The sequence below is a fragment of the Mus caroli genome, unplaced genomic scaffold (genome assembly GCF_978045245.1).
Source record: "Mus caroli unplaced genomic scaffold, Mus_caroli_1 scaffold_6, whole genome shotgun sequence".
NCBI classification, from domain to species: Eukaryota; Metazoa; Chordata; class Mammalia; order Rodentia; family Muridae; genus Mus; species Mus caroli.
This window is the reverse complement of record NW_028227261.1, coordinates 140,704,795-140,730,352: the sequence shown is the minus strand read 5'-3', so window position 1 is coordinate 140,730,352 and position 25,558 is coordinate 140,704,795. Positions and strand designations below refer to the sequence as shown.

The 25,558-nt window shown below is 40.5% G+C and overlaps 1 protein-coding gene across 4 annotated transcripts in view; it reads left to right on the top strand.

Moving 5' to 3' along the window:
- Runx1t1 (RUNX1 partner transcriptional co-repressor 1) overlaps positions 1–25,558 on the top strand; it is a 150,014-nt gene that overhangs the window by 80,118 nt on the left and 44,338 nt on the right. For all 4 annotated transcript variants that reach the window (XM_021159348.3, XM_029476269.2, XM_021159351.3 and 1 more), the window contains 4 exons: positions 11,028–11,165; positions 13,158–13,399; positions 17,169–17,258; positions 22,129–22,310. In XM_021159348.3, the coding sequence (XP_021015007.1) occupies positions 11,028–11,165; positions 13,158–13,399; positions 17,169–17,258; positions 22,129–22,310 (652 nt within the window). The remainder of the gene's footprint in view (positions 1–11,027; positions 11,166–13,157; positions 13,400–17,168; positions 17,259–22,128; positions 22,311–25,558) is intronic.

Genomic DNA, 25,558 nt, shown 5'->3' with positions numbered 1-25,558 from the left:
GTAAATGCACCACGTGAAATGAAATCAACAGAAGTCATCAGGTCCCTATCCTCTAGATATGAACCTTGATAGCTTCCAGGAGCTGTTTTCAAGAAGTGATTACAAGAAGACCCAAGAGTTCCTGGAATCAAGATGACAACCATTGATGAAAGGAGGTGTTTCCATAAGATGTATAACTGCTGGAATCTACCAGAACTGCCAAGGCCAGTGGTTCTTCTCATGAAATCACTAAGATAACATTCTAGCTAGCAACACCATTTGGCTCTTCCTATGTTTACTCTTGATTTGGAGGCCATCTCGGTCTCAAAGTGAGCCAGTCCTGCTGTTTTTCCAACTTTCTTCCTTTGATGTGTGTGTGCTCTCAACACCTCTCCTCTGTTTTATTCATCCCTTGTTCTGATCTGGGTAGCTGGATTGGTCACAACCCTGTGGCTGTTTGGGCATAGCCTAGCTTTGCTTTCTTCATCCAACCATTCAACAGCCTGAATCAGATGCTACTATTCCACATACTCTGATATATGCCATGGAAATTCGATTTTAAATCAGACAAAAGTCTGTGCTTATGAAGTTGGCATTCCAAACTGGATTAATGTGTACAATACAGCTAGACAACTGCTATACAGGAAGGGGATGGAGACAGTGCTCAATTGGTAGAATGCCTGTCTAGCATTCATGAGGTCTGGTTCAAACTTCTGAACTGAATACCACCCTGTGTGGTGGCACACTCCTGTGATCCCAATAGTCAGGTAAAAAAGGCAGTGAACCACAAGTCCAAAGTTATCTCTGGCTGCATAGTGAGGTCTAGGTTATCATGGGTTACATGAGACCCTTTCTCAAAGAAAAAAAGGAGAATTCTAGTCCCAAATGGAGATGGTCCAACCCTCTTTTATTTTTTGAAGTTAGTTTTCTTAAGTGAAAGTAGTGGGTTTATGTTTTCTTGGTCTCTGCCTGGCTTTCTTCTTCACCAGATTTCATGCCCATTAGAGGCGCAGATGCACCATGGCTGTTATCTGATTTTGGACAAGCTGCTGACAATTCCATTTTAGGACTGTGTTGTTGGCTGTGTTCTGCTAATCATCCTCTCCCTGGTGTTTACTAATGGCTTGTACCCAAGAAGTCTGTTCTCACGCTTGCTGGTCAGAGTTTATGACTTAGTGGGTTTCATCTTAGCTTTCAGGTTTCAAAGGTATACATTTTCTTATGGTAGTTATCACATAAAACAGTGTGCAAAGATTAGTAATTAGGGTGATCTGAATAGCCTTGGGGAATGGTTAGGCCCAGACCAAAGGTCCTCTTAATCTCACTTTGGCTCCTTTGTCACTCCAGAGCCCTTATCTTTGAGTTTCTTCTCCTTTATGATGATGAAGAAGTAAGCTTTCAAGATGGTAGCCATGAACCCCATTTAGTCACAGCTGTTGAACATGTAACATGACTGGAGTGGTCAAAAGGAAACTGTAACCTTTATTTAATTTTAATTAAAATTTAAATTGTCACACTTGGCCCTGGCTACTGCCCTGGAACATGTATATCCCAATCTGTCACTAGCCCTGGATGTAACATTAATGAGTTTGGTCTGTATTCCTGTGTTTTCAAGGCAAATGAAGTAGCATTTGGCCTGCAATAGCAAGCCAATCTTCTAAATCTCCATCTTGAGTCTTTGTCTTTCTTTCTAATGGAAGGATCTGTGGTTTGTTTTCATTGGAAACTTAGATGTGACATAATGCACGTCATCACATGTTTGCACATCTATCCTTATAAAGTTTTGCTTGTGGATTGTTGATTCTCTCGATGCTGTCACAAGAATACACAGCAAATGGTAACTTAAGGAAAGCAGCATTAAGTTCGGGTCACATTTTGAGGGTCCAGCACAAGTTTTTAGCAGGGATTGCAGGAACCTGTGGCATCTGGTCACACTGCATCTGCAGTGAGGAAATCATGGGATGATGCCGGTGCTCAGCTTGATTTCTCCTTTATATTCAGCCCAGGACCCCAGCCCATGGTGTTGGTGTTTAGTCCAAGCTCTGCCTGACTCACTATAAATACAGCTGCTTGCCCCCTCCTCGCTCTTACTCTCTTCTCTTCTCCTCTTGCCCTCTTCCCCTTCTCTCCCTATCCCCTTACCCTCTCTCCCAGTGCTCAAGGCCTGCCTCTACTCCCCTGCCCTCTCTCTGCCTTTCTTTGTCTCTGCTCCCTCAACTCCCCTCCCCATGCCCTGAACAAACTCTATTTTATAATACCTTCGTGTGGCTGGTGCCTCAGAGGGAAAGGGATGCCTCAGCATGGGCCCACAGAGGCACCCTCTTTCTCCCACGTCATACCTCACCTCCACCAAACATACCCTGGCTCTTCTCTTCTCTTTTTATAAAACACAACACATGAAGTAGTGCTACCCATCCTTAGGGTGTTTTTTTCTCATGCCAAAGCTAGTTTAGAAAAATCTCACAGACATTCACTGAGATTTGTCCCCTATGTGATTCTAGATGGTAAACTGATAGTTTGAACCATCACAACTTGTTTTTAGTTGTAAGAATAAAGTATGTCCATTGTAGAATGGAGAAATGGTGTATTTTTGAGCTCAGAAGTGCTTTTACTCCTCTTTGTTTAACATATATGTGTGTGACAATGATTATGATTTACAAAGGGATGTTTGAAGCCTGCTGGGTCATATGTGTATAAGCTGAAATATTAACATAAGATTTCATGGTATAGCCTCCCTTTAGTGTCTAGACAGCAGCATCTAGCAATAGGCACTCTGTTCCTCAGGCTCTTAAAATCTTCCAGCTCTCTCTTCAGTGATTTTCTCAGGGCCTTAGCTTTCCAGAGAAAGCTACACACACACACACACACACACACACACACACACACACACACACTGCACCTGTTGGTTATCAGAGAAAAGTCCTGTGGATATTTTGAAGGTGTTTGCTCTTTGGAATAATTACTTTATAACCAGATTACTGATGGGAATTTTATAATGATGACTGAAAATGTATCTGAAAAGAGGCAATAGGTCCTAATGTTAAATGGGAGAACAGTAGATATTCTGGAGAACCTAGACATGTATGTGAATGGAGGAAGGACCATCATTATCACCGGCTTTGAAATATTTGTGGTTCCCTAATTTCAGGAGGTGTGTGTCTTCTTCATTTTTTTTTTTTTTTTTTTTTGAGACAGGGTTTCTCTGTATAGCCTTGGCTGTTCTAGAACTCACTCTGTAGACCAGGCTGGCCTCAAACTCAGAAATCCACCTGCCTCTGCCTCCCAAGTGCTGGGATTAAAGGCGTGTGCCACCACTGCCCTGCTAGATGGCATCCTTATGCTGGTGAAAGAAACTTGGTATATCAGCATTTGTAGAAGACCCTGGAGGCAGTGCAGTTTACCAAGTTTAATGCCCTGGATAAGACTAGTAGAATCTGAAGAGCTGATGCTTTAGATAGCACAACCCCACCCTGTCCAATCGAAGGATCAGGGCTGTTTCCTCCTCCTTTAGGAGGTTGGGTGTTCCCCTAGAACAGCTTCTAAAGAACGTCCTTGAACTACTTGATTTCTGAAAGGCATGTCTGATAAGAGAGTTCCTGTAAAACAAAGAGCAACTGCCCTTTGGAATTGTGGAAATAGGGTAGGCAGCTGAAGAAACTCACCCTGTGTCCCCATCAAGAGTTGCATAGTTTGGAGTTGGAGCTCCTTGTGTTTGTGACTGGACGAATCCAAAAGAATATTTTTATTTGTCATGGGGACTATGGAACTCTCCTTAAGGTAACTGCTTTTTATTTGTTTGATTGTTATTCCTTGAGATAGTCTCCTTCCTCTGACACTGGGGCAGGGTGGCCTTGAACTGCTGACCATGCCCAACAAAGTGGTCTCTCCTTTTGAAAAAAAATTGTGTGTGTGTGTGTGTGGGGGGGGGGGGGAGACAGAGAGAGAGAGAGAGAGAGAGAGAGAGAGAGAGAGAGAGAGAGAGAGAGAGAAAGTCTCTTTAGAAAGAGTCTTTTATTATAGCCCTGTCTAGCCTTGACTTTGTCTTCCTGGGACAACAGGCTCTGAATGCACATCTCATTTATTGCAGTTCTGTGAGGTCGTAAGGCCAGAGAAAAGATAAGATCCTTTCGAGTTTCAGAAATACGACATTTTCATAGTTTGTTCACGTTGTTATAACAATGTATGCTAGAGTAGGTAATTTATAAAAACAGGAACCTGTTTTTCACAGGGCAGGGACCTGGAGGTTTTGGCACTCTTGATGCCAAGTGAGGGCCTAATCTACACTTCCAGTGTGGTGCTTGTTGTTGAGTGTGTCTGTCCTCACATGGTGGAGCAAAGGAGACGCAGTTACCCTCTGCACCTGCCCAGTGCCGTGTTTGCTCTTTTTATACATTTGCAACAGAGGACTGAACCCAGGAGGATTACATTGAGTTTGGAGCCAGCCTGAGATCCATTCATGAAATCTTGTGTTTAAAAAAAAAAAACAAACAAAAAACAAACAAACAAACAAAAAACTGAAACAAAGCAAAATAAAATCCCAAATGAATTTTAGGTGACATTTAAACATGCATATATAACAAGAAGAAAAATATATTCATCCTTTCATAGAAGTACAGGAAACTAGTGACAAAATTCAACTTATTCTCAGCTCTTCTTAAGTGTCCTATATTTTGGATGTTTCCCAACTTGGAATATGTCCTTTAACATTGAAGATTTGAACTTTTTCCTTGGATGGTGAGGTGAAAGATGTTAATTAGCAGTAGCTGTTAGTCATGTGGTGTCAGGAGAGGGACATTGCACAGTGCTACTCAGATGAAATATTGGTAGGCAAGCTAGAAGGACTAAATGTTCTCCCATCCCTTCTTTTTGCGTTCTTGTCATCGATTTTGTTTTAGAGATGGAGTTTCAGTATGTAACTGGCTCACATTAGCTCACACTGGCCTCTGCCTCTAGGATGCTAGGATTATGTGTCTCTATGTTTGGCTTAAATGTATTTCTGAGCAGAGAGGGTAGTGAAGACTTTTCATCCCAGCTTGGGTCCTCTAGGCAGAGATGGTGGGGTCAAGAGTAAAGAGCATCACCAGTTTCTTAGTAGGTTTGAGGCCAGCCAGGACCACAAGAGATCCAACCTTTAAAAAGCTGGGGAGGCAGAGGCAGGTGGATTTCTGAGTTTGAGGCCAGCCTGGTCTACAAAGTGAGTTCCAGGACAGCTAGGGCTATACAGAGAAACCCTGTCTTGACCCCTCCCCACGCCCCCCCCCCCGAAAAAAGCAAACAAAATGCATTGTTTTGAGATTACATTTTATTTATCTATCTTTGTGTGTAGGTGTGTACAAATGCCACAGCACGTGTGGAGGACAGAAGACAATGCTCAGAAGTTGTTCTCTCATTTGTTGTATGACTCAGGTTTCCAGCTCAGGCCACTAAACTTGGTGGCAAGCACTTTTACCCACTAAATCACCTTATGGGTTCCACAAACGCATTTCTTAAATTCCTTTCCAAATTATGATATTTTCAATTTATAATGAGTTATTGGAACATACTCCCAGTGGAAATCCTGAAGCATCTTTCTCTGAATTCTCTATCCCGAGTGCGTGCTGTTGATGGCTGGTATGACTCTAAGGTTGATTATCTTTCTTCTTTTGTTTTGTTTTTCATATATTTTGGTGTTTTCCTGCATGTATGTCTGGGTGAGGGTGTCAGATTTTGGAGTTACAAACAGTTGTGAGCTGTCCTATGCATGCTGGGAGTTGAACCTGGGTCTTCTGTAATAGCATTCAATCCTCTTAACCACTGAGCCATCTCTCCAGCCTCAAAGTTGCTTGTCTTTGAACTAGTCCTAATACAGAGAATAGATTTAAAGAGGGAATGTGGTCACTCTTCCTATAAAGTGAGTTATGTGTATTTTAGTGTGTTTTGTTTATTGAGATGGGGTCTTGCTGTAGCATTGCTGCCTGGAACTCAATATATAGATCAGGCTGGCCTTGAACTCACAGAAATCCATCCACTTCTGCTTCTCAAGTGCTGGGATTAAAGGTGTGTGCCACCACTCCCAACTGTACATCTGTATTAAGTACTCTCCCAAGGGAGAATTAAAGAGAGAAAGTAGTTCATTAAGTTACCTCTCATTTCCAGTAGTTGGTGTGTGTAGCTCATGCACATTGTCTCATGCAGACACACTCATGAATTGCGAAAAAGAAAAAAAAAAATTGGGTGATGGGCTTGGTGCATGGGCCGCTGAGGAAAACCATAAGAGTATGTGTATGAGCTCTAATGGGCAGGAAAAGATATGCAGATAAGAGTAGGCTATTTTGCAATGAGGGAAGCAACAAAGAAAGACTCAAAACAAACAAAAAATGCTCCAGAAACCCCAGGAATAGCAATAGATCTCTCCTATACTGACATGACAGGTTTGATGACCTTGCTTGCTAGAGACAGAGATCTGATTGGAAAGTACAGGAGGACATTGGTGTCTGATATGAGTAGGGATGAGCTAGGGTCTTTTGTTTGTTTGTTTTTGTTTGGTTTTTTAATTTTTGTTTTTTGTTTTTTTTTTTTTTTTTTTTTGTTGTTGTTGTTTTGTTTTCGAGACAGGGTTTCTCTGTATAGCCCTGGCTGTCCTGGAACTCACTTTGTAGACCAGGCTGGCCTCAGAAATCCGCCAGCCTCTGCCTCCTGAGTGCTGGGATTAAAGGCGTGCGCCACCTTGCCCGGCTATGAGCTAGGGCTTAAATACATAATCTTATTCAGTTTACCACCTCTGTAAGATAGACACAGAATAGCATTCCCATTTTTGCTGTGCATAAGGAAGGCTCAGGATAAGTAGCCTAAGGGAGGGCTTACTCTTAATGGTTGAAAGAATTCTTTTGCATGGGACTTCTCCCACATGGCCTGTAAGCAAGCCCATTGTAGATTCCCTCTCTTGCATCCCTTAAAAACACACCTGGAACTATTTGAACTAACTGTAAGTGAGACAAATGCCAAGCCAGATTATGTTATACCATTTTACATTGAACAGAGAAAGAAAAAGGAAATGAAAACCATCTCGCCTCTAGAGGGCTCTGGCAATGAATTCAGCACTGAAATGGTATCAGTAATACATTTTTCTATGCTATAAGTAAGTTTTTCCATGCGCCACCATCTTTGGTACACATGTGCTGGATATTTGCCAAGTGAGAAGAATGTTACTACACAAGGAAGATGGTCTTGTCTGGAAGCTGCGTGAATCATTTGAGGTAAAGGCCTTTACCTACCTTCCAGACCTGACCATTCTTCTTTTCAGCCTTTTCTTTCCCTTTCTCCATCTGTCTTTTTCTTTCCTCCCTTTCTGTGTCACTCTTTCAATAAGTTGTCTTCTAGCAACTGAAAAACAGAAAGGATATACCAGGAAAGTATAATCTTCATTAACTTAAAAAAGGTACTTGTGATACATTTTAACCTCATGTTGGTTTAAGCATGTCCTCTAATTTGAAATAGGGTGAAGTGCTTCTCTGGTTAAGTCATCGCTCTTGTGCTGTTTGCTATATAGTTTCAAGACTATATATTTCAAAAACATTGGAAAAAATAATCCCAAACAAATGCGACAGAGCTCCACATACTTGAAACATATTGTCCAAATTTATCTTAAATCTCTGTGCTGCAGAACGTTTCTGTGTGCATGGATTAGGCCTGGCTGATGACTTCTTCATCTATCACTGTCCTGGGTGAATTGTGCCGAGCAGAAGGGAATGACTTACATATGGTCCCACTTTGTCGTCGTTTGTAGGGCCTCTGGGTTGGAACCATTTGATCAGAGAAGCCAACCGTCACAGAAATTTGGCTAATGTCGAAATCCTACATATGCACATGTACACATAGATCACGTCAGAATGTGTCTATTCCTGTTTGAACTCGTGGTTTCCTTCCGTGTATTGATTGCTAGTTCTTTCTCCTAAAATATTGATGACATTAAAACAAACAAACAAAAAACCCCTCATACCTGTTTGGATCATGATATTCTGGATAGGCCTTATGTTACAGGTATGGTCCGAGGCTGATGTTGAAAATGTTTCTCAGTTAAAGCTATGAGTATATCCAACATCTTTCTAGAACTGGACAGAGCTAGAAATACCAAAGATTATCTTCAGCAGAAACCTAACTCTTACATTTGAAGAACAAGCCTATGGTGGGCTTTATAATGTATCCTTTTTTTCTTGATGTAAGTACTTAAAAGGACAGAGGACTTGTATGAACTTTCTCAAGTTAGATATTCTTGTCATCTGAGGTGGGTGACTGGCTGGGCTGGTGGATCCTGCTTCAGTAAACGGAGCTTCTGAGAGCATTTCTCCCTTTGGGATCTTTCTCCTTGTTTTGTTCTTTCCTTGTTTCTCCTTTTTCTTTCTTTCTATTGCTTCATTGATTTTTTTTTTTTTCATGCTTCCCATTTCCCCCTCCCCCTCTGCTCTTGCTTTTTCGGTCTGTTCAACCACGTGCTCTGTGGATCTGGCCTGCCTTCCCTCTCGGTTCCCTGTGAGTGTTAGCAGAATGAAAGCCAGATGGACCAGCAGTTCCCACTGTTATCTTCCAGCAGACTCTGGCAAGCCTCCCTCCCTCCCTCCTTTCTTGGCATGACAGAAGTTTTTGCCTTTATTTAGGGAGCCCACGTTCGCTGCTGTACCTCTTCCCTCAGCTGCAGTAGAAGCAGAAAACTTTACTCTCCTCTTGCTGAGGTTGACTGAGGAGAGTAGATGTGCCGTGGATTTATCAAAGGAGCAGTTTGAAGCCCTCCTAACGTGTTTATTTTTCTGAAATAAGGGATTACTGAAGCTGGTGGTTGCGTCCCCTGGGATAGCAGTATAAAGACATGGTTTTTGCAGTAAGATAAAGTCTGGAGCAAGTTGTATTTGTGTTGGTGTTGCCGCCAACATGTCCCTTGGGATACTTCTCTTGACCTGGGATTATTCAGTGTTATTAAACCAATGGTAGAGAAGAAGACACAGAGCCTGATACTGCTGACTCAATTATGACGCAAAATACACGTACTAGGCTGTACATGATGGTATTACATCATCCCTAAAACAGGATCAACATTATTTGAGCTTTTAAAATGCCCTGTTTTTGTTGCACTCTCCTTTTTATGAAAATGCTTCTTTTTTTTGACGCAGGGCATTACTAAGTTGCTTTCATGAATTTAGACCAGAATGGCTTCAGATTCAAAGCAATCCCTCTGTCTCTGCCTCTCAAGTGCTGAAATTCCTGGTGTGGGCCACCAGGCCTAGGTAGAAAACTGCTTTTGTTTGTTTGAGATACAAGCTTAGTATTTCATGCTGTCCTTGAACTCCTGGTTCTCTTTGCTTTCATTTGCCAAGTGATGGGATTACAAGCATGTGTCATGAGAGGTGCCATAGCAAGTTCCTTTGAAGAAAGATAAACTAGGTTTGGGATTATAATAACAGTAATTTGAGACATTAGTTTCATTGATTTTATTTTTTTTTACTTATTTTAATTTTATGTGTATGTACATGTGTGTGTGTATGTGTGTGTGTGTGTGTGTGTGTGTGTGTGTGTGTGTGAGAGAGAGAGAGAGAGAGAGAGAGAGAGAGAGAGAGTGCACCTTGTGTGTGTACCAGCCTTAGGATTTCAGAGAGGGTATTGGACCTCTTAGAACTGGAGTTAAAAGTGATTGTGAGCAAGCACATAGGTGCTCTGAATTAATCTCAGCATGTCCTCTTAATCACTGAACCATCTTTTCAGCTCTTAGTATCTGACTCTTAAGGAAATTTGGGAATTATTTGCAAGGCCATGGATGTGGGGGAAAGTGTGGAACAGGAGTTAAATGTGTAACTGACTGGGAACAATCAGTTGAGATCACTACCTTCGGAACAGCCCACCCCTGGTCCTGTGCATAGCCCATTGCCCCACAATTATTTATTCTAATTTTCATAATAATTTAAAACATGTGCTCTGAATAGTGTATTATTTTTGCCTTTTTTTAGGAAGTGCAAGTTCAAAATTTTTGTCTCTAAAGTTTAGAACTATCTCAAAAATGTTTTTGGAGTGTCTATCATGTATTTGTATAAAATTGGACCTAAGGCATAAAGCAAGAAACCATTTCATTTTCAGTGAGAATCTAGTGCCTTGAAAATTTTATTAGCCTAAAAAGTAGATGGAAATATCCAGGGAACAATAAACTTAGAAACCCCATGTACATACTGTCATTCATCCTTAGGATGCCAACAAAGGGGAAAGGATGGAGGTTCAAGGCTAACCTGGCCCTCATAATGAGTTTCCATGTCAGCTTAGACTGCTGAGTGGCTACATGGGAGAAAAAGGAAATAGACTTAGAAGAAAACACCCTGGGCTTATACATGGTCATCATTTGGTAGCAAGGGGTTTGTCCAGGGCCCTCCTTTAGTTTTTATCAATTTTTACTTTGAGACTTTCGTGTTCTAAGGATATAAATTGGAGTATTGTTCTCAAGCTTGTCACTAACAGGACAGGCCATGAATTCACACATTCCACATAAAGAATAGCTTAACTTTACTGTAGACCAAGCAGTTATGTGTTTTTAAAGTAGGGCAGATAAAATTGAGGATCTGGGGAACACAAAGTTTTCATTTAATCAACCAGAAGAATAAGCAAGGTGGGGATGGGAGATCTGGTAGAAATGGAAGGTGCCTGCTCAATACCAGGACCTCCTCCTGGCTTAGCTAACGCTGCAAATCCATTACTTCTCAGCTGTCAGGGAGGGTTCATTATCATCTTCTTCATCTGTTTTCTACTGAGTGAAATTGTGTTGATGCACAGAGCAGTACCAAGGTAGCATCTGCCTAAGCCGGGAATAACAATAGAGTATTATATAGCCTGGTTACAAATGAAGTCCAGCCCCCACCCCCACCTATGCTGCACGGATGACAAAAGTCTGCTTTCAACTTCCATAGATCAGAGTATTTTACTGATAGAAGATGTGGGATTTCTTCTGTTTGTGTGCCTCTGAAAGAGACAGACCCGACTTTGTGAGTCCAGGGTGTTGAAGGAGGGAAATAACCTGTTCCTGGTGGCATTCCCAGATCGTACCGAGAAGCACTCCACAATGCCAGACTCACCTGTGGATGTGAAGACGCAGTCTAGGCTGACTCCCCCAGCAATGCCGCCTCCTCCAACCACTCAAGGAGCTCCGAGAACCAGCTCATTTACGCCAACGACATGTAAGTACTCAGTTCTGAACTGAAGTTTTCAGTTTGAAAGGGTAAATTGAAATTTTTCTGCACATAAAAAAAATCATCAAGAAAAAATAAGATCCAATATCAACGCTTTATGCAGAATCAAGTGCAAAAGCCTTGAAAGTTTGCCAGTGGTAATGGTTATTGAACCCAAACAAAAGTGCCGTGTTTTAGGTATAATTGGTACAACTGTGAATATTTGCCTGCCTTTATATTATTTCTTCAACATTGTAATCCACCATGATTTGAGCAAATGAATAATATTACATTTGCTCCCTTGGTCTAGTTATGCCTATGACTTTTAATTCATGTTAATGTAGAGCTCTTTATTTTGGTTGTTCAATTTCACTTAGAACATAGAAATGTGCTACAATTATTTCAAGTTATTTCTACCTTGCTTTCTTCTATGTCAAATAGCTACAAATAATTTTTTTTTTTTGAAAATTCCTCACATTCTGAAGTTGATGCCACAGTTCCTAGTGGAAACCTTTCTGAATTCAGCAGCATGACTCTTGTTAGACCTGCTGGACTTTTATCAAACAATATCCCATTTGCATTTAGCCCAGGTCCCATGTTCTGAGTTTTTCCTGTAGCATCCCAGAAAGGACCAGAAAATTCAGACCACCAAGCAACTTCCCCATTCTATCAGGGGCCCTCTGGAGAATGGTTTCAATCAGTCTCACAGTTCTGTTTAAAATTGTCATCAAAGCCTTGTGATGCTAAGAAATATTTATCTGTTATAGATGATACTCTTAATGGACCATGTGCCATGAAACCATATGAATGAAAAAATATTTGAGGGGCAAAAATAGATCCACGAGTCTCTAAAGATAGACATCCTAAGCAGTCATGCACAACTGCCCTGCCATTTAAAAGCTCTTTCCAAATGTGTATGGGGCAGAAGGCTGTGACATGCCAAGTTGTAACCTGTCATCAAAAGGTTTCTTATCCAAAGAAATGGTGACAGGCATGTGTCTCTTGAGAAGACCTCCTGAGCTAACATTGATAGGTTACTTTGTCCCTCATTCAGATGAAAGAACATTTACTTCTGGTTTTCTCTTGCTTTTAAGGCAGGGTCTCGCTATGTAGCCCATGGTGGCCTTAGACAGCTATGTACAGTTGAAGATAACATTAACCTCATATACTTCTTGCCTGCATCTTCCCAGTGCTGGATGCTAGACATGCGACACAGCACAGTGGGACTCCGATGCTAGTTCTTATAGACCCATCATCCTTGCTGTTCAAATAAGTTTCATTAGAAAGCAATTTAGTAAATTACTACTAATCCATGCTCTGGGTTAAACTGAGTTGTCCCCTTTCAGTTTCTTAAAATAACTCCTTAGTAATCCCTCAATCCATTTTGTCTTCCTATCTTCCTATGTAAAACTTACATTCCCCCACTCCCCAAATAAATGGTTAAGAAATAAGAGGGAAAGAAAATAGCCTTCTAATTGGGTGGTATAAGGTTAAAACTTGAAAGTCCTCTTCCTATAAACACAGCTGTCAGTTGTGTGTACAAAACATGATTAAAAATGTTCAGTGATAAATTTAGTCCCCACCAAATGTACACTTTCTCTAGGGGAGCAGTTTAGGGAGAAACCATCCTGTTATATTGATGTAAGCCTGTGACAAAAGGCTGACATCCAAAGCTGTTTGTGCTATGTTTGAAGCGTTTCAGGTGGTTGGCATATGTGCACATGGGAGGCAGGGTTGGCTCGGTGCAGCAGCAGCAGGCTCCACTTATTATCAGCTTCTGTGCAGCAGGCTGCCCCTCACTGTAAGGAGGAGACTTAGAGTTGATAGAATACCCGAGTCCCACCGGTGACGCTGTGATGTCCAAGCACTTTGCAGAATGTCCCAGTATTTTTGAAATTACAAGCACAAGATTTCAAGAAAGGACTCTTAGTGGTAGTTCCTTTATGCATTTGCTTTGTAAAGTTATTTACTTTTCTCCTTCTGATTTTGTGCCCTTGACAGTAACGAATGGCACCAGCCATTCACCCACGGCCTTGAATGGCGCTCCCTCACCGCCTAATGGCTTTAGCAATGGGCCTTCTTCTTCCTCTTCCTCTTCTCTGGCTAATCAGCAGCTGCCCCCAGCCTGTGGTGCTAGGCAACTCAGCAAGCTGAAACGATTTCTTACTACCCTGCAGCAGTTTGGCAATGACATTTCACCAGAGATTGGAGAAAGAGTTCGCACCCTTGTACTGGGACTGGTGGTAAGCAATCAGAAATCAGTTTTCTGGGTTAAGAGGCATTGTGTGGGTGAGGGTGGGGGTGGAATAGGCAGGGCACAGAAAGTAGATGCTCCAACCCCACAGTAATTTCTATATCTCCAGCCAGCTACCGTGCAAATCTGTTTGATTCTACAGTAATATATTTTCAGTTCTGCATTATGAATGGACCCTACAAGAGTCAATTTTACTATTTTACTGATAATAGTATAGGGATACAAGTGAATTATTGGCTTGGCCCTAAGTGCTTGTATGTATATACATATATGTGTATGTATGTGTTTATATGCTTTTATATTACATGAATATATCTATAGATATGTATATATACATATGTTTATATATACACACATATGTATAGGAGTCTTTCAATAAACGTAGGCTCCTGGTGTAGTTAAGAGCTTTCTCCAATAACAGAGTGTTTTTGTTACATTAATGAGTCAGTTAATCTGAGTGCTCATTTTCATGTTCATGTTTTTAGATTTTTACTACTGACCTAGATGAACAAAAATTCTTAACAAGTAATACATACTCATTTCATATAGTTTTATTCTTAAGGCTAATGGTATTAAAGATGTTACTGTAAAATATACATAATACTTACCATAATTACCATTTTAACTGTACAGTTCATTGGGATTACAAATATAGCCACATAGTACAGTTGTTGCTGCTAATGTGCCTCCAGATCCAGAGCTGCTGTGTGTGTGTGTATGAGAGAGAGAGAGAGAGAGAGAGAGAGAGAGAGAGAGAGAGAGAGAGAGCACTTGTGTGGGGGTGGGGGGTGTGGGGGTGGGGGGTGTGGGGGTGGGGGTGTGGGGGTGTGGGGGTGGTGCTGGGGATTGAACCCAGAGTCCCACAAGGTTTCCATTGCTGACTTACATCCTCAACCTTCTGGAGTTGTTTTATTTTCTCAACCTAAATCTGTGCTCATCAGACAGACAGACATTTGGAAATGGAGATTGGCATATTCTATTGTATTCTGTATATTATCAAACTGGAAATGAGAGCTTAGATCCTCTTTTAACCCCTTAGCCTCAAGTTACTTCTATATTAATTGTGATTTTTTTTTTTTTAACGTAAGTGAGTTATTTCCTTGTTCTTCAGAGGGTTGTATCTCCTGGTCCTGAGTCATGGTGATGATGAATCTCCCAAAGAGCCCTCTCCTCTATGTTCTAGTGGATCTGGGGTCTGTTAATTAATCATTTATTTTTATTATTTGGGGTGACCATGAATAAAACAAGACCAGAACATGGGCCTTGGATCACCACTTTCTACGTTTGATAGCTTTTACATCCAAAGAAAGAAGATCATGTTTCCCGGTCTACCAGCTGCTCTGTCTTCCAAGACAGAGGTGGCATTGGGCAGAGGTGTGCCATTGTACCTAAGCTCCTAGGTCATTACTTAGCTTTTTCTTTGTATTTATTACCTACCTACCTATGTCCTCTCTTCCTTCCTCTCTCTGTCTCCCCATCTCTTTCTCTGAGATAGGGTCTCACTTTGCAGCATTTGTTGTTCTAGAACTCACAGAGTCACCAGCCTGGCCTTGAACTCAGAGATCAGCCAATCTCTTCCTCCCATGTGCTGGGATTTATAGTGCGAGTAACGTACCTGGCTCTTTATACATATTTTTAAATTTGCAAAACATATATTGGCCTTTCAATATGTAAATAAGCTAAGGAACCAAAAGTAAATCCACAGTAATAACTATATCAAATACGTGATGAATTTGTTAGTTTAAAAACTGTGTTTTGAACTCTGTGTGGTGATGCCCAACTGAAGTGCTAGCATCCTGAAAGCTGAAAGCGAACAGTTGAGAGCTGGGGAGGTAATCTGGACTACATAGTAAGACCTTGTCCCTGCCCCACTCCCCAAATTTTACCAATGTAAAGTTTAATATTTTTTAAAATTAAAAGTGTTTTCCAAATATAAAGAAGTAAAAAATCTGAATAGCCTTGATAAAGTTTTCTATTTACTGAATGGTGAATGTTTTGAGTGAAATGTGTTTTTTTAATGGGATCTCATTATGTAGTCCTGACTGTGTCTTATACCTTGATATGTAGGCCAGGCTGACCTTGAACTCATAAAGCTATGCCTGTCTTTGCTTCCCAAGTGCTGGGATTAAGGAGACATATCCCCATACCCAGCCTGGAAGTGACTACCTGTTAAGTGATTAGGGATGAGACTTAGTTTTTGAGAAAACAGTTCAGGATGTGGTCTTGGCTGGCCCAGAGTTTACAGTGTAACTGTAGGAGTGAGCTTGAACCCTTAACTCTGTGCACCAGTGTCCTAAGTGCTAGGGAAAGAGGATCATAGGTGAGGGTCACCTTGTTCCTACTTAGACCCAGGATCATTGGTTAATTCTTGGGACTAACCTTCAAAGGGAAGATTTTTATGCATATTTGCCACACTGAGCAACTGAGTTACATAGTTACTAACTAAAATTAATGACACCGACCAGGTGCTATTGGCACACCTTTGGTTTAGACGTTGGCACTACATCATAATGGTACAATCAAGATTGGTGTTAAGTATGATGGTCAAAATGAGAGATTGAAAAAACAAGGGACCCTAGCCTGTATTCTTATGAATAGGAAGTTGGTATTTACTCATAGGTTCATGTGAAAATGTTTTGAGTTGGCAGTATAAAATTTATTTCCCTTATGTTTATCATAAAAACAAAATAGAGGAGTACAGAAAGCGAAGGAAGCAATATTCTAATGTTATTCAGTCCCAATGACCCAAGTCACTATTATGGATACATCATAATAACTCCACCTAATGACCAAGGAAAATCCCCCAAATACAGTTAGTTCATTCACTGTCCTTACTATATAAGTTGAATGTCTGCTAAGTAGGTGATCTTTTCAACACATTATCCTTTGTAGGATGCAAATCCTAGTGCTTGTTTATTGATACAGAGTAAGGTAGGAATAGATTTAGCATCATGTGCTCTGTCTCCTGGATAAAGATTGTCTCCAGGGTCAATGAGGAGTGCTTTTAGGATGTTTAAAGCTCATTGGCTTAGCATAGGCTCACATCTACTCTTCAGCATCAGTAGCGCAGCATAGTGCTTAGTATGGCCTCTCCCCTCGAACAAAGACACTTGTAGACAGCACAAAATGGAAAGCTGTGATACACCAATATGATATTTGTGATGAGTTAGAGAGACTCTAATACTTGCCTGTGTTTTATTTAAATACCCTCAAGTGTGTTTGTTTTCCATAGATGTTACATTAGGGTGGTGGTTCTAAACCTGTGGGGAACCTTTAGTAAACCTCTCAACCTTTGCCATTTGGCGAATCTCTATCTCCAAAATTATTTTCATTAAGATTCATAGCAGTAGCAAAATTGAAGTTATAAAGTAGCAACAAAAATCATCTTATGGCTGGAGGTTACCACAAGATAAATAACTGTATTGAAGGTCACAGCATTAGGAAAGGTGAGAACCACTGCATTAAGGGGTTTTTCATACTTAGAAGGACTTCTGAAAAACTCTATTAGTGTTCATGACACTGTTTGCCACGTACAATATTTAAAATATTTTCCTTTCAACTTCAGATTTTAGAACTGGGGATACAGTAAATTGTGGGACGTGATCTTGGCTTTACAAAGTCGGTAGATTTCTACATTAAAAATTCTGCATCTTGTATCTGTAATTATATTATGTGATACCAATATTAGTAATTTAATAGTTGCAGTGTTTTTGATATTACTGAGAAATTTGTGTGTATAATACATATTTTCTCCACAGAACTCTACTTTGACAATTGAAGAATTTCATTCCAAACTGCAAGAAGCTACTAACTTCCCACTGAGACCTTTTGTCATCCCGTTTTTGAAGGTATTGCACAGCTCATTGGTCTGGAAAGTATCTACAATCATATAGTTCCTAGGTCATAATTGTGTTTCTTTTTAGGCGGAGGTCAAAATATTTAAGGGGCTCTTTGATATCATTTACTGGATAGAAACTAACCCAGTAGTTCTTTATCTATAACCGTCTATATCTATTTGTGATCATTTTTAAAGTAATTCTAAACTTACAATGAAAACCTTTAAAATAAGATAGAATAGTAAAGTCTAGATATCTTGTTGATTTGTTTTTTTTTAATAATGAGATGAGTTATGTTTTACATTTTTCTCATTCTTATAGGAGATGAATTAGTTGATGGTTTTGCTGTTCAGAATATTTTCTTTTCTGTTATTACTATTTTTTTTTCCTGCTTATAACCCCATCTTAAGAACAACCTAATGGGTTGGAAAAATCAGACTCCTCCATTCTTTCTTCCAGCGGAGGAATTGGGAATGACTGACAAGGGATGCTTGGCTGACTAGTGATTGAGGTGTGGGGTTAGAAATAGTTTTTAGTGTTTAGTTTTGAGCATCTCACCTCCTCCTGTTCCTGTTCTCTCTTCAATAAAGCAAAGTAGAGACACAAAGAATTTGCACTAGAAAGAGGGGGGATTTTCATTCAGGTAGCTAACTCACAAATGCCTACTAAGGATCCCAGAGCTTTGGTAGAACACACACAACCTGAGTGAGTGCATTGCTCAGGCATAAAGAGTCTCAATCAGCTCTTCCTGGAAGTGGGTTAGCAGACTAAATACTGGGAGTGACCGATTTGTCCTGTCCTCTGAAAGTCACTTTCAGAAGAAGCAGTTTGAAGACTGTGGTATACATCTCTACCAAGGAGATGTTTGCTTTCCTACTGGCTTCCAAATCTTTGTGCTTGGGACATGCTAAGTCCCATAGCTAACCAGCATACTGTGTAAGATTTCATCATTTTTCTTGTTTTTGATGAGAAACATTAGTTCCAAATACGTTTCCTAAAGCCTGGAAATATTTGTTTAAACTGTAGTCCGTGGTTCAAGTTGTTCCTGGCTATCATTTTTCCTGGTGCGGAAAAAAAAATTCTGTGTAGACAGTATTGACAAATGTATAAATATAATATTTTTAAAAATAGAAATGAGATTTCAATTATGATTTTTTTCATTCATTCTCATTCTCTCTCTCTTTTTTATATTGGATATTTTCTTTATTTACATTTCAAATGTCATTCCATTTCTTGGTTTCCCCTTGGAAAAACACCCTCCCCCCTAACTTCTCCCTCCTCCCCCTGCTCACCAACCCACCCACTCCAGCTTCCTGACCCTGGCATTCTCCTACACTGGGGCATAGAGTCTTCATAGGACAAAGGGCCTCTCCTCCCACTGATGACTGACTAGGCCATCCTCTGCTGCAAATACAGCTGGAGCCATGAGTCCCACCATGTGTGATCTTTGGGTGGTGGTTTAGACCCTGGGAGCTCTGGGAGTACTGGTTAGTTCATGTTGTTCCTCCTATGGAGCTGCAAACCCCGTCAGCTCCTTAGGTCCTTTCTCTAGCTCATTCTCATTCTCAATTATGGATTTAACCTTAAAGAATAATAAGTTAGTCGATTCCTTCAAACAATTTACAGCATTATCATATGTTCTTTTTAAGTTTTAAAACTGTGTTGAACAGGTTGGTTGAGCCTAGGCTCTTTGGCTTTCTGAGAAAGAGTTGTTTTCACTGTACGGTGGTCATATGAATGTCGTTTCCTGTGTGAATTCCACTGAATTCTGGGCTGTCTCTGTCTCTCTCTGTTTAAGAAAGGAAAAAAGGGAAGGGGGAAAAAAAAAACCCAAACCCTCTTCAGGGTCAAGTTGGCAGCCAAAAAATTTTAAAAAGCTTACAAGGACACTTCCAGATTCTTCTATCAATGCTGCACACCATCTGGTTGCCATATCATTTAGTTGGGATCATTGGAATCAAAGATATAACTTTTTTTTTCTAATTTTAGTGCTTTTCCTCAAAGGAGACATTAATGACAAAAACCATATGGTTGTGGGAACTCGGGCCTTAATAAGTGCATTCAAACGCTGCTGTAACAATATGCATTAAAGCCTTGTTTTCATTAAGCTAATGTAACCCGCAGACCCTCCATTCCATTTTGCATTTATGGAGAAACATTTACTGGAAGGATATTAGACACCATTCTAATTACCTAATCTGGCACCAGAATTAGAGCAAACAAAATTGCTTTGTATTACCATATTTTTTAAATTGAAAGAAGATGTTTATGGAATCGCTAAATTAAACTGAGTACCACGTGAAATCCTCTTGTCTTCTGCCATCCATACATTTAAATTTGAAGCTGGAGGCATCTGTGTTTCCTATTAGTCACTCAGCTGTGTGGCAGAGACTGGATTAAACATGAAGCTGGGAGCCTATCAAAATAGGGATAGGATGGAGTTAAAGAAACCTCTTCTGTGAAGGCGGTCACACATGTAGCATCTTTTCTATTAGCATCCGAAAAATTTAAACATCAATTATAGTTTATTTGTGCTTTAACCACACTCCCTTTAAGATACTCCCTCATGTTTGATGAATTCTGACTTAAAAGTTGTTATCAGTAATCTGTATTCCAATAAATACATATTTTATAACATCTCTCCAGAACTACTATTTTATGTATCTTAAAATCAACTCTTGTACTGAATATATTAAGAGCAGTTTCTGGACAGGAGCCAGGGAATGTGTTGCCAAAAGACATCTGTACACAAGATGTCCAGCCTGAGTCAATTGTCCTGATTATCATTCGGGAATTTGTCTCTCTTAGCTGGCAACACTGGGTTTGCCTGCTTGGTTAAATATTGCTAACGTTCCTGGCAGAAGGAGTGTGATTGCTTTTCAAAGGTCTTTGTAAGATCCCACTGAGCCTTAACCTGTGGTCCTGACTGGCTTCAGTACAGCAGGCATCTTGTGTGCAGACTGGGGAAGAGGAAAACCGTGCTGGGCAGTGACTACTTTGTAGTCAGAGGAATGTAGAAGACAGCATTAGAGAAATCAAAGAAATGTTGTTATCTTGTCCTTCCATTCTTATCCCTCTAACTAGTGTACTTTCTTCATGCAATCATGCGTGTGTGTGTGTGTGTGTGTGTGTGTGTGTGTATGTGTGTTTAAATCTCTCCATTTTAAATCTACTTCTCATCCTACTCCCTTTTTTTATTTTTTAAGTCTTTGGGAACCTAAAAAGAAGTCTATAGTATGCTCTTTTGGATAATCTAAATTTTAAGCATGTCCTGCAGAGTGATTCCTTCTAACTTTAAGAGTGTTCATATGGAAGTGTTAATTTTGAGACAGAGGCTTATGTCATAACCTTGGCAGACCTGAAGTTCACTGTGTAGTCAAGGCTGGCCTTGAACTCCATGGGATTTTCTCCTGCCCCTGTCTCCCTAGTGCTGGGATGTAGGGGTGGATGTCTCTGTGCCTGGCTTTGTTAATTCATGACAAAGTGGTGTATTCTAGCTCTGCTTCTCTAAGGAGAAAATCCAGACCTTTTTTTCCCCGTTGTTGTTGTTGTTTTGCTTTTTGTTTTTCGAGACAGGGTTTCTCTGTATAGCCCTGGCTGTCCTGGAACTCACTCTTTAGACCAGGCTGGCCTCGAACTTAGAAATCTGCCTGTCTCCACCTCCCAAGTGCTGGGATTAAAGGCGTGCGCCACCACTGCCCTGCAGAAATCCAGAACTTTAAGAATATTTGGAACTACATTCTTGCCCTTGATCATCTTCACTGATTACAAAGGGTTTGTTTTGAGCACTGAGCTCTTGTAGGCAGGTATGCTGTTGTTGCAGGATGGAGGAGTCCTCTCCATCTGGAAAACCATGGGTATAGAAATAGGCCGTAGTATTATAATCAGCTAGTTCCTTGATCAATGTTCTCAGAAGATGGATTTGAGGTGCAAGCAGACGGCTCCAGTGCCTGCAGTGACACTCTAGGGTGCTGTTTCAAAGGCTCTTGGGCTCAAAGATGGAGGCGGCTAGTATGTCCTATATTCACGAATGCTTTTCTCCCTGATGGATTAATCAATGGACATGGTCAAACTCCTACAAATCAAATCCTTGAGTCATGTTCAGATGTATATTATTGATTTCTTTTTAGTGTGAAGTATTATTGGGGGAGTAAGCAAGTATAGTTTATTTTCTACTGCTATCCCCTTCCCCCAGTAAATACAAATCAAAGAAAAGAAATAAAAGTAGCAACAGCCTGAATTTATAGTGTGAAAGCAGCTCATAGTAAATAGAATGCTGTCTTTGGGTTTTAATATCTCACCATGTGTAAAATTGCCTCCTATTTGATTACATTGGAGAGTGTCAGAATTATCTATTAGTCTCTTGGCATGCCTGTCATTTGAAGTTAGAAGTTGTAAGAAGACATTTCATCAGACTGGCCTATAGTTAGATCAGTATGTCCCTAAACACAACCAAGTGTGCTGAGTAGCCTTTTCTGAGTTTAATTGTACTGTGAATACTTTAGATACCCTTTCTTTCTTGGGGAAAACCAACATTTTCTCACAGATGAGCCTTGAGTCTTACCTCTTGTAGAACTTCCACGGTTTTCAGACCCTATGAATCACAAGCCATTGGGGGAAAAAAAGTGTTGTCAGTAAGAAAATGAGGAGAGACAGAGAGATTTGCCGGATCAACTACCTCATACAATGCCATGGTGCCAGTTGGGCACCTTGTAGCATAGTCTTTAGTTGTGCCTCACACCGAAACCAAGGCAAGCATGCACTGACAGCAATGTAGCTGCATTGCTTAGGCTGCTTCTGTGTTTAAGCAGCAGACTCACTAGGTAGGCAGACCAGAAACAGGCTTTGACTGTCCAATCTTATGCCTGTTATGTTCTTCCAGGCCAACCTGCCCCTGCTCCAGCGTGAACTCCTCCACTGCGCAAGGCTAGCCAAACAGAACCCTGCCCAGTACCTCGCTCAGCATGAACAGCTGCTTCTGGATGCCAGCACCACCTCCCCTGTCGACTCCTCAGAGCTGCTTCTCGATGTGAACGAAAACGGGAAGAGGCGAACTCCAGACAGGTGAGAGGGGGGAGACCCCCGGACTAATTTTGGCCTTCTTTCTTGTCTCAAATATGAAGACCTGTTTTAAGTCACTTTGAAATTGCTAGCCTCCATCTCTCCTGGGAACAGTCTGACCATGTTGTGGTGGCCTAAATTTTACAGAGAAGTGAGTCTCTGCTCTATGTCTGAGCAGCTTTTGTGCAGATTGACCTACAGGTTTCATTATTAAAGCTAAATGTAAAGATGAGGTATTGACAAAAGGACCAAGTGTCACTAAGGGTTCATTGACACACTTCAGCATTGGAATTCTCACTTATTATATAGCTTTCCTGAACCATAGATTTTTCACTCCAGTGTTTGTGAACGTTGTTCACAAACTGTCCTGTTTCCTTAAATCATGATGCATTTGAAAGCTGGCCTATATATGTTAGTCCATGAACAGAGAACAGTAGCTATTTGATCTAAGAAATGCTGTATGAGCTGTAAGAAAACTTATGGGGAGCCAGATGAGCCAATTCAAAATAACAGCTATAAGATAGTGCTAACAGATAACACTTTTGGTAAAATAATAATAGTAATAATAATAGTTTACGAGCCAATATTTATCTCATCAGATACTCTGTTCTCAAGCCTGTGAGTTCTAAGAGAGAGAAAAGTGGCCCTCTCTTCATTAAACCCACAGGTTAATTGTTGAATATGGCATACATATGAAACTTCCACGTCTTATTAAACGATTTTCATAAATTCTTCAGCCACAGGTATTCATAGCATGAATATGAAGTCTTAGCAGCATTTTGCCCAGTATATGTGTGAACTATGAAGATGCTTAAAAAGAAACTGTGTTCTAGAACTTACATCTTATGTACTTTCTATACTCTCTCGCTTGATCTTTTTAAAAATTATTTATTTATTTTATGTATGTGAGTACACTATAACTGTCTTCAGACACACCAGAAGAGGGCATCGAATCTCATTGCAGATGGTTGTAAGCCACCATGTGGTTGCTGGGAATTGAACTCAGGACCTCTGGAAGAGCAGTCAGTAGTCAGTACTCTTAACCACTGAGCCATCTTTCTAGCCTGATCTTTTTTTTTTTTCAATTATTAAATATTTTATTTATTTATATTTCAAATGTTATCCCCTTTCATGGTTTCCCCTCTGGAAACTCCCTATCCCAACCTCTCTACCACTGCTTCTATGAGGGTGCTTCCCCACCTCTGCTTTCCCCTCCATCGTGGCATTGAGCCTTTGCAGGACCAAGGACCTCTCTCCCATTGATGTCCAACAAGGCCATCCTCTGTTACATACAGCTTTGAGCGGTCAACCCCTGGTACAGTTTTGTTCTGCATTCCAGGAACTTAGGAGCTTTGGAATTACTCAGGTGCTTCCATCTCTGGCCATGAGCTTCCTTTGCACACTGGCTTTTCAAATCAGTGCATTAGTACAAGTAAGCCATGCTGCCTACAGTTAAGCAGGCTTTATGCTACAATCCATTCTCTTGCAGTAAGATTACTGGCTCCCACTTTCCAACTTTGCTTCCCTCCTCTTCCTCTTCTTCTTTTAGAGGAAAGCTTTTACTTTGTATTCCAGGCTAGCCTTGAATTTACTACAATCTTCTCCCAAATTCTCAGATTATTGGCCGGAGCTACCAAGCCTGGTTCAGGATAAGACTTTAAAAGTTATATATTTTTTCACAATTTCATTGTTTTCTCTCTGTGTGTCTGTCTCTCTCTGTCTGTGTGTGTGTGTGTCTCTCGGTCTCTTTCTCAGTTTCTATCTCTCTGTGTGTGTCTCTCCCTCCCCTCTTCCTCAGTCTCCCAGCCCCCCTCTCTCATATGTATGTATGTGTGCTATGTATGCTTAAAATGTATGTGTTATATGCCTTTCTTCATATTCTCCATCAACTATTATTTTCTGACTCCCACTATACCACTTCTTCTGAGTAAATCCTCCTTGCATTTTGAGGAATATTTTTCTTCTTTTCTTTTTGTGGCCCAGTGAATGCAATTATTATGGTTGCAAGTCCCTTTCCCATCTATGATGCAGTGTTGGTGGGCCTAGTCTTAGGTTGGTAGCCATTGCTACTATGAACTCATGGGTACGAAACAACAGCCATGTCATGGCCAGAAGACAGCATTTCACAGCACTTTCACCAGCTTTCTGCCTTTACATTCTTTCTTCCCCTTCTGCCATGATCCTTTCTGAGCCTTTGAAAAAGTAGGGTAAATGTATCATTTTGGGCTGAGTTATTCTTTAAGCCATTAGCATGTTAGGGTTTAAAAAGGAGCTTTGTAATCTAAGTATGGGCGTGTATGAGCCATGATGTCACTCAAGGGTAGATGGTTTGCATGTGCATGTCTGGCCAATCCAAACACACTAAAGTTCCAGAAAATGAGTTCCATGTGCAGGTATTGAGATATCATGGAAGACTAATTCTAAACTGTGAGAAAGGGAATTTATTTTTTTGGAGAGTATAACAGGGGAGTGTATAGATGACTAAGATAAATATAAAGATGGCATTCTTGTTTCTATGGTTCCTCGTGTACATGTTTGTATGCATTCAGTCACATAGACCACACTTATTGGAGTCTCCCATCGTATCCTGTCTTGATTGTTTAGGGCAGTAGTTGCAGTCAGATTTCCTGTGATGGATCTGTGGATGGAACATTCTTTCACTAACTGATGTGTCTTTTGTAATGGAGAGATGGCAAGTAGATTTCCTTACCATTAGGAGGGAGGGCAATGAGAATATGTTGTGTAAATACATTTGTGTCTTGTGGGACTTTTATCAGAGCCAAGGAAATATGGGTCTCTACAGTACAGTTTTGCATCTATTTCCCGAATCTCGTTTGCATATGCATTTTCTTCTTCTCTGGTTATTTATTTGTATCTCCTGTTCTACTCTATGAAATTTTATAGAGTATATAGCTGTCTGACAGCAGAGTGTTTTGTTGTTCCAGTGACTGTTTTCTTGGTGCATATGGTCTGACATGGATGAGCAACCACGGTGAGATTTTGGAGTCTATTAAAGTGGCTCATTAAAAAGATCAATCTGTTTCCGTAATAACACTGGGAGCCATCAGTCACCGGAAGAGGGAAAAACTGACACCTGAGGAGAAAACACATTTTGGTAATTTGTTCATGACATATCATGAACAAAAGAGCACTCAAGTTTTGTTTACAACTTTGGGGGTTTAAATTCTGTGATTATTGCCAAGCTAATATGTTTCAGGGATGGTCTTTGGCAAGCTTAAATTTATTCTTAT